General features: G+C 41.8%; 1 protein-coding gene across 1 annotated transcript; it reads left to right on the forward strand.

Moving 5' to 3' along the window:
- The first annotated feature begins 1,781 nt into the window (after positions 1-1,781).
- LOC129698997 (uncharacterized) lies at positions 1,782-10,106 on the forward strand. Its single transcript, XM_055638553.1, is given in 13 exon segments — positions 1,782-1,936; positions 2,059-2,162; positions 3,294-3,371; positions 3,373-3,423; positions 4,417-4,548; positions 4,640-4,684; positions 6,636-6,680; positions 7,128-7,172; positions 7,378-7,422; positions 8,000-8,044; positions 8,909-8,953; positions 9,671-9,715; positions 9,841-10,106. Coding segments are annotated over 13 exon segments (762 nt in total). The 5' UTR covers positions 1,782-1,884; the 3' UTR covers positions 9,871-10,106.
- Positions 10,107-14,476: the final 4,370 nt, after the last annotated feature.

The following is a 14,476-nucleotide window of genomic DNA, read 5'->3' on the forward strand; positions in this document are numbered from 1 at the left end:
GTAGGTTTCTATTAAATCTTTCTCCTCTCATTTTCAACCAATGCCCTCTGGTTCTTGATTCACCTGACTGTGCATTCCCCTACCTATTCCCTCATGATTTTATACACCTCTATAAGAGCATCTCTCAGCCTCCTGCACTCCAGAGAATAAAGGTTTAGACCTGCCCAACCTGCACGTCCTCAGATTAGTGATGATCATTTCACTATGCCTGGCAATATATTCATAAATCTTCTCTGCACTCTTGCTAGCTTAATGACATGCTTTGAATGGAACAGTGAAATTCTAGCAAACTTACATCCTTCCTATAGCAGAGTGAAAATAATATTCCAAATGCCGCCTGAGCAATGTCTTGTGCAACTGTGATATCCCAATTCCTATACTATAATAAATACCCTGACTGATGATGGCCATTGTACCAAAAGCCACCTTTACCACATTATCATCTGGTGCCACTCCTTTCAGGGAACAATGTACCTGTACTCATATAACCATATAACCATATAACAATTACAGCACGGAAACAGGCCATCTCGACCCTTCTAGTCCCAGCCGAACACATAATCTCCCCTAGTCCCATATACCTGCGCTCAGACCATAACCCTCCATTCCCTTCCCATCCATATAACTATCCAATTTATTTTTAAATGATAAAAACGAACCTGCATCCACCACCTTCACTGGAAGCTCATTCAACACCGCTACCACTCTCTGAGTAAAGAAGTTCCCCCTCATGTTACCCCTAAACTTCAGTCCCTTAATTCTCAAGTCATGTCCCCTTGTTTGAATCTTCCCTACTCTCAGTGGGAAAAGCTTTTCCACGTCAACTCTGTCTATCCCTCTCATCATTTTAAAAACCTCTATCAAGTCCCCCCTTAACCTTCTGCGCTCCAAAGAATAAAGCCCTAATTATAACTCTGAGTTCTCTCTGCGCCTCAGTGCCCTACAATTCATCGTAAAGGTCTTGCCCTGGTTTGACTTCCCAAAGTGCAAAAAAGTTAGACTACATACTTCTGTTTTTCATCATTACAGTATGGTCTGGTTACCTAGTATTATTGATTACTAACTTATTGCATTATTGATTATTGTATTTTTATTTGGTGTGTTATTGCAATAAACAGCCTGTAATGCTATAGCAAGTAAGAATTTCATTGCTCCATTCCAGGGCATATGACAATTAACACTCTTGGCACATAATTCCAGTGAATTCAGCAAAGTTCCTGAGGTAGTGACAAACAACAACATTGCCTCCTAGTCTTGGGAACACCAAACAGTCATGTACATATTCCAAGAATTTTCATCTCATGATATCCCACCCACGGAAATGACCTCTCATCACCTATTGCCAATAATAATAGAGATATTAAAGACAAATGCTCAATGAAAATGATAGTTATATTAATGATAAATGGTCATCGAATAATTTATCAATATTGTTGCTCGCAACGAGTTCTCGATATTGACCTTTGATTCTAGAAGAGTGCAGGATAATCCTGAGGTATTAATAATCCTGTCCAAACAAAAACATTTAAAAGTAAATTCCAGTAAACTAAGAACTGTTTTGTTCAGATTAGAGATGACCATTTCCTCTCCTCGGTTAGTACATTATTTCATATTCTGAGGAATAAAACCTAATTTTTTATTTTTCCCACCAAATCTAAACTTGATGACGATTCTTGGAGGAAGCTCTGTCCATAATCACAGCCCACCTTTCATCTGGTTCCGGTGCCCGTGACCAACAAGCTGAACAAACATGAGTCAGTGTTTGAATGTGGTCGAGATGCAGGATATAAAGACTGAAGGAGAGCGAAGTGCAGGCAGATCAAGAGAGAGAAGCAACAACTTTACTCTGAGAACCCAGCCAGCTGAACCAACACTCGAGGCAGAATGAAATCCTTCCTCCTCGCCATCACTGCCGTGCTCATCCTCCTCTGCTCAGGTAGGTACGGGAGAGAGAGAGGGCCTCAGAAAGCAATGAGTTGCTGGGAACGAACCACAGCCTGCAATGATTCACCCACATCGAAAGGAAAATTTCATAAAATATTCTTTCTTTCTCCGCAGGAGTGCCAATCCCTGAGGATGCTCTGAGAACCTCAGTTGTGAGGCTGAATGAAATCACCGAGATCACCAGCCTGTGTGCTATCACCGGAAGAAGAGTGACAAATGTGAGTGGTCCGATTTTAAGTTTGCTTCACAATCTGAATTAAGCAAGAAAATTACTGAGCACAGTTAGACAATAATTACTATAGACAATAGGTGCAGGAGTAGGCCATTCAGCCCTTTGAGCCAGCACCACCATTCAATGTGATCAGGCAGAATATTATGTTAGGCATATTCAATTTTGTATGAATCTCAGTTCAAGAATATAAATTCTAGCTCTGCCTTTGCTTTTGGAGTTTGGAGTCACCTTTGAAACTGCAATTTGAAATTTCATCCAGATTTGGAATTGCAGGTTACTGATACATTTTCAAATCCTAATTGTTTTGAATTATGTTTAATTCTGTCTGTTACTTGTTCATTAATTTCCTCTGACAATTAATGACTCCAGGACATTGTTGATTCTACACATAGTGGGTTAAACATATAATTGGATGAGTTCAATCTTTTGCTCGTATTGCTTTGTAATTCTGAAGGCATTTGTAATTCTGTAGGTATTTGCATAGAAAACAGACCATTCTTTCTTAAAGCTTTATCTGAGAAGATATCCATACAAGACATTGTTGAAACCACATTTAGAGTAGTGTGTGCAGTTCTGGGTGCCCTGTTGTATGAAGGATTCCATTAAGCTAGAAAGGGTGCAGAAAGGATTCACTAAGATGTTACTGAGACTCAAGGGGTTGAGTTATATGGAGAGGTTGGATAGGCCAGGACCTTTTTTCTCTGAAGCAGGGGAAGCTGAGTTAAAGATGTATGCAAAATCGTGAGATGCATAGGTGAATGATCGCAGTCCAGAATTAGAGACCATTATAGTGAGAGGGAAAATATTTAAAAGAGACCCGAAGGCAATTTCCTCAGCAGAGGGTGCTGTGTATATGGAACACTCTGCCAGAGGAAACTGTAGAGGCAGGTACAATGACAATGTTTAAAAGACATTTGAACAGGGTGCATGGATGCGAAATGTTGAGAGGGACAATGGGTCAAATACAGGTAAATGGGAGTAGCCCAGCTATAAAAGCTGATCGGCACAGGTAAGTTGGGCTGAACAGCCTGTTTCATGTTGTATCACACTCTAACTCTATAGCCTGTTCTGCATGGTGGATACAACAACATACTAATGACCCGTTACCTGTTAACAGACCTATCGCACGGGAAAACTGTCCTACAATGTGGATTTAACATTCACCGTGAAAGAAACCATCTGCTCCAAGAATTCCGGAAAAGGAATTTGACGACCCCAGCTGCTATTTCCGCCCCAAAAAGATTGCGGTAAGTCCAGAGTTATCTGTGGCATCAGAAATTGCTTGTGAGTGGTGAATTGCACTGTAGCATTGAAACACCTGAAGTCAATAGCTCCTGAGTTACCTGGTACAAAGACCTATGAGTATTGAATTATATCAAGAGAAAGAACAGTGGCTACTGAGAAACACCAATTAATCTGCCTCACCATTTCAATCCTGATCTCAGGTGCTGCCGGTGTGAAGTATGCATGTTTGCTCTGTGGCTGGCTGGGTTTACTCCTACATTTAAAGATATCAAGTCAAGTTCAGTTTAGTGTCATATGCACAAGTATGGTAAGGTACCCACTAGTTCTCCCACTAGATCTCCCACTCGTCTTACTGTCTCCTCCTATATTCTATCTTTGTCCCGCCCCCTCCACTGATATCAGTCTGAAGGGTCTCGACCTGAAACGTCGCCCATTCCTTCTCTCCAGAGATGCTGCCTCACCCGCTGAGCTACTCCAGCATTTTGGGTCTACCTTCGATTTAAACCAGCATCTGCAGTTCTTTCTTACACATATGGTGAGGTACCGGTACAATTGAAATCTTGCCTGCAGTAGTATTACAAGCACATAGACAAATATTCAAAGCATAAATTATACATAACATTCTGCAGGACAGTGAAAATAAAACTGATTGATAATTGACTGGCCGAAGTGGCAGAAGAATTGAGGGTGTGGGGCATTAGGTATGGAGATGACAGAGATAGAATAGGATTGATGTCAATGGATGTTTGGTTGTCAGAGGCAGTGGGCCAAAGGACCCGATTCAATGATTCAGCATTGAATCATGTCTGCTGAAATATTTCACAGAAAGGCCATGACTACTGAGGTATATCACGGAAAAAGTACTGAGATATTTTAGGATAAGTCACTCTGGATTTATATTTGAGAAAATGCTGAAAATTGACCCAAATTAAATTCAGTTTCTGTGCAGAGTTTGCAGTCATTAGTAATTTTCATACATTGTGTTATTCCAACAGGGTGAAGGCTTTTGCAAAAGCCGTGTGGAATATTTTGCTGATAAAGTGGCTGACGTTGATGTGGAGTGCGACGGTCTGAAGACCATTGACAGCGAGAGTGACTCAATAGAGTCAAGTGAAACCAGTATTGAGGTAACTACACACTTATACAATTCAGGACAATGACAGATCTTACACATGAGTTTATTTACTAAAGTTGGAATCATTACTCTTTAACACACAGGACATAACTAAATCGATAGAGACTTCATTTGAGGAAGCATCAAACGTGAGTATTGATTTGTAACCTGACAAATAATGTCTCCATAATCTCAAATAGCCACAGATCATAAAATCATAAGGTCATAACATCATAGATCATAAGTGATAAGAGCAGAATTAGGCCATTCGGACCCTCATCTACTCTGATATTCAATCATGGCTGATCTATCCCTCCCTCTGCACCCCATTCTCCTGCCTACTCCCCATAACCTCAGGCAACCTTTGAAATCCTCCATTAAGCTTTACCAGAATGAACAATGTACTACCATCTTATTTCAGTGCAAGGTACTAGGGGAAGGGTTTCACATGTTTGATTCCTGTGTGTAATTCCCAACATTTGCTAAATGATTAGAGAATTTACCCCAATATTGAATGTAGATGTATTCTCGGCTGATAAAGCAAACTGAATGTCTAAAGATTTGGATTGTTGCAATAACATTATTTGTGGAGAATCAGCAGTTAGGAACCGCTCAGGATACATAGATACATAGACAATATGTGCAGGAGCAGGCCATTCGGCCCTTCGAGCCAGCACCGCCATTCAATGTGATCATGGCTGATCATCCACAATTAGTACCCCGTTCCTGCCTTCTCCCCATACCCCTTGATTCCACTAGCCCCAAGAGCTCTATCGAACTCTCTTTTGAATGCATCCAGTGAATCGGCCTCCACTGCCTTCTGAGGCAGCGAATTCCACAAGTTCACAACTCTCTGGGTGAAAAAGTTATTCCTCATCTCAGTTCTAAATAAGGCACCCCTTATTCTTAAACAGTGGCACCTGGTTCTGGACTCCCCCAACATCCGGAACACGTTTCCTGCATCTAGCGTGTTCCAGTCACCTTTGGCCAGCTCCTCCCTCATGCCTCCATAGTCCCTTTTGTTCAACTGCAATACTAATGGGCCTGTCCCACTTACGCGATTTTTTCGGCGACTTGCCGGCACCCATCATAGTCGCTGCAGGTCGCCGAAAATGTTCAACATGTTGAAAATCCAGCGGCGACCAGAACAAGGTACGACTCTTTGGGCGACTACTCATGAACATACAGGCTTAATCCCACGACATGTCGCCAGGGTGTCACCTGTATGTTTGTGAGTAGTCTCCTCGGTCGCCCAAGGAGTCATAGCTTCTTTCTGGTCGCCGCTGAATCTTCAACATGAATTTTCGGCGACCTACAACGACCTATGACGGGTGCCGGCAGTCGCCGAAAAAGTTGCGTAAGTGGGACAGGCCCATAACACTTCCAATTTTACCTTCTCCCTCTCAAATTGCAGATTAAAAATTATCATATTATGGTCACTACCTCATAATGGTTCCTTTACCTTGAGTCCCCTTATCAAATCCAGTTCATCACACAGCACTAAATTCAGAATTGCCTTCTCCCTGGTATGCTCCAGCACAAGCTGCTCTAAGAATCCACCCCGGAGGCACTCTACAAACACCCTTTCTTGGGGTCCAGTACCAACCCGATTGTCCCAGTCTACCTGCATGTTGAAAACTCCCATAACCACCATAGCATTACATTTATTACATGCTAATTTTAACTCCTGATGCAACTTGCACCCTATCTCCAGGCTACTGTTTGGGGGCCTGTAGATAACTCCCATAAGGGTATTTTTACACTTACAAATTCTCAGTTCTATCCACAATGACTCACTGACTCAACATGGACCTCCAATAGTTGGTGCTCGCTGGATGGGAACCAGTTTAATACAATAAGTTTGTAATTGATGAATCATTTCACCGATCAATATATTATCCATGAACCTCTCAGCAAACCACAACTCTTTGCTGATAGGTTTGGTGAAGACCTCTTCACTCCAACCTCAGAACTGAAATATCCATTATTATCAATTCTCTGCCCAGAATTTAGTATTCTTTGTAGTGTTATACATGTTTATTACTTGCCAAATATCACAGACAATCATGATAAACATACAAATATTACTTTGCAATATAGGTGAAAAGCAAATCAGAAGAGTCTTCACTGGAGGAGCCTTCAAATGTAAGTTTACAATTCTCAACTCAATAAGTAATCAAGATAGAACTGAGGATTTTAATTATTGGTGTCCCCCAAAGGACATTAAGGGAGGGAAATACTAATGCCATTGGAGTCTCCATCCACTGGCAATATCAAGGCAGTTACAGCTATTGGCTTACTGAGGCCACTCACATGATTTCTCCTTGACTAATTGGCATTAATAGTTTTGAGGGAGTTAATCCAGGTAATGGGAAACCTCGCTCCCATTAGTTTATGCATTGAGCATGCAGCTTGCCGCACAACAGGACATGAAATAATTGATAACATTCCCATGACAAATTCAGCAAATTTATCAAACCTTCATTAATAACTCAATAGTTAAATTTTGTGTATGGTGGTAAATAGTACTATTTATAAGATGGTTATTTACTCTACAACACTGAAGTTGTAAATATTAATGTTTCCATTCAGGATGAATCCAGATCAAAAGAGACATCACTGGAAGAGATCACAGATGTAAGTATCAGCTGGGATTTTGTCAGATAATGTTCTTGTTGATCTTGAATACTGAACAATTGAATACAACTGCAAAAGTACCAAAAATAACAATTCTATATTCTATAATACTTCAACATTTTTGGAAATTTTACATAAATGAATGGCATTTATATCATGTATCAATAAATTCTGTGCTAAACAACTGAATAACATTTTAATGCAGGTACAAAGCAAATCAGAAGATACATCACTGGAAGAAACATCAAATGTAAGTTTAATCCTGGAAATTTCATCTTCTGATTCTTAAAAATTAAAAATGCAAAATTAGGTTAAACTGTCAGAACAGAATCAGGAGATGCATGTCCACCAGTGACAGTGGAAGAGGAGTTAAAGTGCTCACCTACCACGGCCAGAAGATTGAACTCCTTGAGGATGTTTGTTTTTCACTGAACACGAGGCAACCTGGAATCAGAGAGAACATTCTACTCTGACAACAACCATACAATCAGGACAGATACATGTGATGGCTTTGTCGCCGCAGTCTCATTTATGTTCCCTCACCTGATGAAGACGGAGACTGGTTGATGGAAATGATCATCTCAGTTAGATTATTCACTGTCCCCACCGCACCAAACCCTGCCCGATCATTACCACAATGCAGAATGTGAGCTGTTTGGTGTGGAATATTTCACTCCAAAACTTAGCAACAGCTGAAATTCCAAAATGCACAGAGTTAGCAATAGTTAATTTGTAACTTAACATTAAATTAATTGGTAACCTTTTAATTCTTATGACATTTTATTCTCCTCTGCCAAATGTTCAAATAGTATTTTATTTTCATACAGGTCAAAACCAGATCGGTGGAGACATCATTGGAGGAGCCATCAGATGTGAGTATTAACTGGGGACTTGTGAGACAGCTTTCTTATGAACTTGATTGTCAGCACCTGTGGGGGAGCAATTTACTTTAGTTTACAGATTAGAGCCAGGTTTTACAATGTTTGATAAGGATTGTCGAATTGACTCCAATGCAAAGAATAAATTGGTTCTCCAAAGATAAAATGATTATGTAAGAGGACAGTTACAAGGGTTAGCATCAGAGACAATGTGGCACAATGGTGCAGTTCACAATGCCAGTGATTAAAGTTTTAGCTTGACCTGTTGAGTGTGTGAAGTTTGCACATTCTCCCTGTAACTGCGTGGGTTTCCACTCGGTGCTCCAGGTTCCTCCCACATCCCAACGTTATGCAAGTTTATAATTTAACAAGCCTATGTACATTCCCCTCTGGTGTGTAGTGAGTGTTTGAGGAAGTGGGATAACATAGAACTAGTTTGAATGCTGACTTATGGTCAGAATGGTTGACATGCTCAGTGGGCCAAATAACCTGTTTCCATGCTGTATCTCCAAATTAAACTAAACAATGTGTTTTGTACTCAACAACAATAAGCACCATCCTTCCTGATGCCAAATAGCAAGTTTGATGTCAGAATTGATGGCATGTGTCCCCCATCAATACTTAACCATTGATCCAGAGCTCATGCACTAGCTCTGTATAGATCATTGCTGTACACTTTAGAACATGATAGGTATAGTGATGACTTCTTCGCTGTAACCATGAACCACTGAATCAGAGTTCTCACTTGTCCATGCTGAACAATTGTACATTAAAAACCTTTCTGCTTGGAGTTAAATTATAATTAGCAAGAATTTACCAAATGCATTGTTTGACCCCCTTCCTAATGTTGCTATACAGGTGACAAGCTACTCAGAAGGGGCAGAACTCCAGGAATCTTCAAATGTAAGTTTAAGAAGAGATTTTTTATCTGCTTATTCTCACTTGCAGTAAGGTGGTGCATAGTCACAGTGCACAGCTAATAGAGCTTCTACATCTGAGTTCCAGCAATCTGGATTCTATCCTGATAGATAAACTGATCGAATTGTAAAAGAAGTCTAATTTAGCCTTTGTAAAATTGCCCCTAATGTGTAGGGTGGATGAGAAGGTGAGATAACAGAGAACGTAGGAATGGGCTAGCATGGACTTAGTGGGCCAAAGATCCTGGTCAGTGTAGACTTTGTGGGCCAAAGGGCCTGCTTCCATGCTGTATCTATAAGCTAAACTAGATTTGCCTCATGTAATAGACAATCATTATAGGTTCTGGGGAAGGTCAGCACTATGGTGATCAATTGATGGAATGCATCGTCAACATTAGAATTGCCATTCACCATTGCTGCTATGGAGACAGCGAACGAATATTGAAAAAAATCTCAAAATTATAAGATAATCTGAAGATGAGTCCTGACTCGAAACATCCCTATCCATATTCTCCTGAGATGTTGCCTGACTTGCTGCGTTATTCCAGCACTTTTTTTGTAAACCAGCAACTGCAGTTAATTGTTTCCACATCTTTCTTGAAAAATGTAAATTGTTCTCTCTTTCTGATTTACAAACAAATATTATTAACACTCTTTTTTAGAGAATGAGTCTAAAAATGTACATATGATTATTTTCATTCAGGTGAACAGTCATTCAACAGAATTATCATATGAAGAATCTTCAAATGTAAGTACAACTGAGTCAGATAATTACCCTGTCATCATTATTATGACTAATAAAAAGGCATAAAACTCAAGAGAAAATACATCCCATCAAAAAAATAACAGTTGTCTTCATTCCACCCAACCCAGGAGTATGAGGATTCCAGGGCCGAACATTGATGATGAAACAAACACCCGAAAATTCAAGCTCGGAATGAACAGAATAAAAAAACTTGTTCCAGATTCAAGAAGATGCTGTCAATTGTTCATATATAAGAGTAGGGGCCTGGGGCTCCTGACTGTACATTTTATTTAACTGGGAATATCTATAGATTGTAAATGTTCTGTATATTGGTATGTAATGTTAATATGTTTTGTTTTGTATACTGTGGATCATATTAAAATTGTAAAAGATATATTTACTGATGGTCTTTGAAATATATTTCTCACTCTAGTAATTGCACACTTGAGACAAGTTCAGTGTCTGTTAGATGCGGTGCACTGCCTGTTCAGCTGCTGAAAGACTGGTGTGGGGGTGGGGGAGTGAGTGGTTTTGCATCAGGTCCCAGCCAAAACGTTTTGCATTTCCTAATCCAAAATCCAGCATTAACTCAGTGAAGTGGGTGCATTGAGTTTTCCTAATTGAGTCAAAAGGACCAAATAATACTTTTCACTCTCACATTATTGGAAACAAAACCTTCATCTGGAAAATATATACTGTGAGATCATTAGCATGAATGTCATTAACCTAATCAGATGAAAGCAACAAGTGGCTTTCAGGTGAATAGGACTTGACATGAATACAAGAAGTCATATTCATCTCAGTCAACTTTACAAAGTATTCCATTATAATTTAAGGACTGATGCTTAAGTTAAGACCGGCAACACGCAGACAAGTCAAGCTGCTGCCTGACATAGTTGTTCACAGAAATTCATGCCCTTCAATCACAAAGCTTAAGACTCAGTTTTTATGATCCCTGGAAACAAATGAGCTCATCATTGACTTCAGGAAGAAGCAGGATGACCATCCCCACTGCACATAAATGGAGAAAGTGTGGACAGAGGCAGATGCAGTATAATATGGATAAATGTGAGGTTATCCACTTTGGTGGCAAAAACAAAGGGGCAGATTATTATCTCAATGGGGTTAGGTTAGGTAAGGGGGAGGTGCAGCAAGACCAGGGCATCCTTGTACACCGGTCACTGAAAGTTGGCTTACAGGTACAGCAGGCAGTGAAGAAAGCTAATGGAATGTTGGCCTTCATAACAAGAGGATTTCAGTATTGGAGTAAAGAGGTTCTTCTGCAGTTGTATAGGGCTCTGGTGAGACCACATCTGGAGTATCGTGTACAGTTTTGGTCTCCTAATTTAAGGAAGGACATCCTTGTGATTGAGGCAGTGCGGCGTAGGTTCACGAGATTGATCCCTGGGATGGCGGGACTGTCATATGAGAAAAGATTGAAAAGTCTAGGCTTGTATTCACTGGAGTTTAGAAGGATGAGGGGGGAATCTTATAGAAACATATAAAATTATAAAAGGACTGGACAAGCTAGATGCAGGAAAATTTTTCCCAATGTTGGGCGAGTCCAAAACCAGTGTCCACCGTCTTAGAATAAAGGGGAGGGCATTTAAGACCGAGGTGAGAAAAAACGGTTTCATCCAGAGTGTTGTGAATTTATGGAATTCCCTGCCACAGAGGGCAGTGGAGGCCAGGTCACCTGATGGATTTAAGAGAGATTTAGATAGAGCTCTAGGGGCTAGTGGAGTCAAGGGATATGGGGAGAAGGCAGGCACGGGTTATTGATACGGGACAATCAACCATGATCACAATGAATGGTGGTGCTGGCTCGAAGGACCGAATGGCCTCCTCCTGCACCTATTTTCTATGTTTCTATGTCTCCAGTTTCAGGTTCCTGGGCACCCACATCTCAGCAGATCTCAGATGGTCAACTAACACACACTCCCTGGTAAAGAAGGCACAACAACGGCTTTACTTCCTAAGATCACTCAGAAAAGTCAACTTGCCACAACAGCTGCTAGTGTCATTCTACCGTTGCTTCATAGAGAGTGTCCCGACACATAGCATCCTGGTGTGGTATGGCAACAGTTCTGCGGCTGACAAGAAGGCTCTGCAGTCATCAATACTGCCCAGAAGATCACCAACACACACCTGCCTGCCCTGGAAGAGATCGATAGCTCTCATTGCCTGCAGAAGGCATCACACATACTGAAGGACTCATCTCATCCCGCATTTGTTTGCCGTTCTGCCCTCAGGAAAGCATTACAGGTCCATCAAATCACACACCACAAGATTAACAAACAATTTCTACCCCAAGGCCATCACCACGATGAATTCTGCACTGAATACACAACCCCCATAGCTAATATTTTGCACTGCCACAACACTATACTGTGAAATATTGCATATTCTGACTTGACGACGTTTTTCTTGACGTTTTTGCTGTTTCCATTGTCATTATTATTTATCTGATACGTTGGAGCTCGCTCGGGCAGTGCGCCTGAAATTTTGTTGTATGTATTTACAATGACTATAAAGTGTATTAGTGAAGAAGGGTCTCGGCCTGAAACGTTGCCTATTTCCTTCACTCCATAGATGCTGCCTACCGCACTTGCTGAGTTTCTCCAGTACTTTTGTCTACCTTATTATTATCCTGTCCTGTTGGCATGACAGCTCCAACAGAAGTTGGTAATTCAATGGCATGCATTAATGAAGGAAGGCCAAGGGGGTCTTAAAAATTGACACTTTGAAACCTGATAGAAACAGGTTGCGCACAGAGAATGACCTCTTGATTCCCACATGCAATGGACCCGTTGACCTTCATTTTAACCAGCACTTGGTGGATGAAGAACACAAGATGTACTCTGGGTGGGGAACTGCAGTGTCCATCGCTGTTAGATTGCTAGTGTTAACTGAGCCGATTAAGTCATGAAGAACATACCTGTCCATCTGGTTTTGTATTGATTTATTATTGTCATATGTATTAAGATAGAGTGAGAAACTTTGTTTGCATGCTATCCTGTCCAGAACAAGGGGTCATAGTTTAAGGATAAGGGGGAAATCTTTTAGGACCGAGATGAGGACATTTTTTTTCACACAGAGAGTGGTGAATCTCTGGAATTCTCTGCCGCAGAAGGTAGTTGAGGCCAGTTCATTGGCTATATTTAAGAGGGAGTTAGATGTGGCCCTTGTGGCTAAAGGGATCAGGGGGTATGGAGAGAAGGCAGGAACAGGATACTGATTTGGATGATCAGCCATGATCATATTGAATGGCGGTGCAGGCTCGAAGGGCCAAATGGCCTATTCCTGCACCTATTTTCTATGTTTCTATGTCTATGTTTATGTGGGGGTGGAGGGGAGGGGGAAGGGGGAAACTACTTTTCAGGGCCCCTACCTGGTCGGAGAGGCAGCTTTTCTCCGGGCTGCACTTTCGACCCGTCCTCGCGGCCTACCAGCGGGCCTGGAGCGGTGTTTCTTGAGGGGACCACCCAGAACGGGCGGAGCGGGCGATGCCTTGCCCGGGTCGCCACGCTGGAAGACCACCAATGCAACATTGCGGAGCTGCGGGACTGTGGAGCGGCCAGCTGCGGGCGGCAGCGCTGAACTTTTCATCGGGAGCCTGGGATCTCTCGCCGAGATCGCCAGTGGTGAAGCTCCATCCAGTGCGGCCTATTGGCTTCGGAAGCCGCAGTCTCCAGTAAAGAAGCGGCTGTTCCAGGTGTCCCAAGCCGCTGTGAGGATTCTCCCAACGCCGGAGCGCCATCACTCGGCGAGAACGGCCTGGAACATCGGGCCGCCGTAGTGGCGACTGCGGAGGCCTCAATAGGCCCGACTATGGGTGGACAAGGGGATGGGGACGGACTTTGTGCTTTCCCTCACAGAGGGAACCATTGTGGAGGGATGTTTTTATGTTTATTGTTAAATGTTCTTTAATGTTGTGTCTTATCTTTATCTGGGTGCTGCATGGCAAGTCAAATTTCACTACACCAATTGGTGTATGTGATAATAAATGTCCTTTGTCCTTTGCTTTGTTTTGGCAGAGGGAGATTGGATGGTTCTGTGGTCGCGGGAAGAAACGGGCTTTATGACCTTCCTGCTGGGGGATGGAGGTGTAGAGTGACTGAACATCCATAGTAAAGATGAGGGAGTGGCCTGGAAAACGGAAGTGATTGAAGAGACGAAGGGCATGTGAGGTGCCTTGGACATAGGTAGGGAGCGATTGGACCAGGGAGGGATCGGATGGAGTCGAGGTATGTAGAAATTAACTCAGTGGGCCACAAACATGCAGAAACAATGGGTCTGCCAGCACAGTTCTGTTTGTGGATTTTGAGGAGAAGATAAAACTAGTGGATGTTCCCAATAGTGGGAGTTTCCACTAGGGCGAAAGGTCATAGCCTCAAAATTAAAGGCCATTCCTTTTGGAAAGATATGAGAAGGAATTTCTTTAGTTAGAGGTGATGAATCTGTGTAATTCATTGCCACAGACGGATGTGTAGGCCAAGTCAATGGATATTTTTATACGCAGTGATAGATAGATTCTTGGTTAGTACCAATGTCAGGGGTTATTGGGAGAAGGCAGGAGAATGGGGTTTAGAGGGAAAGATAGATCAGCTTTGATTGAATGGCAGAGTAGACGTGATACGCTGAATGGCCTAATTCTGCTCCTATCACATGAACATTAACTAATTAAAGCATTACAGTTTCAGAGATAGTAAAATAAAATTAAAGATACAATTGTTTGCACTTTGGCAGTGCTGAAGGAGCTTT

Source organism: Leucoraja erinacea, chromosome 7 (assembly GCF_028641065.1).
Source record: "Leucoraja erinacea ecotype New England chromosome 7, Leri_hhj_1, whole genome shotgun sequence".
Classification (NCBI taxonomy): domain Eukaryota; kingdom Metazoa; phylum Chordata; class Chondrichthyes; order Rajiformes; family Rajidae; genus Leucoraja; species Leucoraja erinaceus.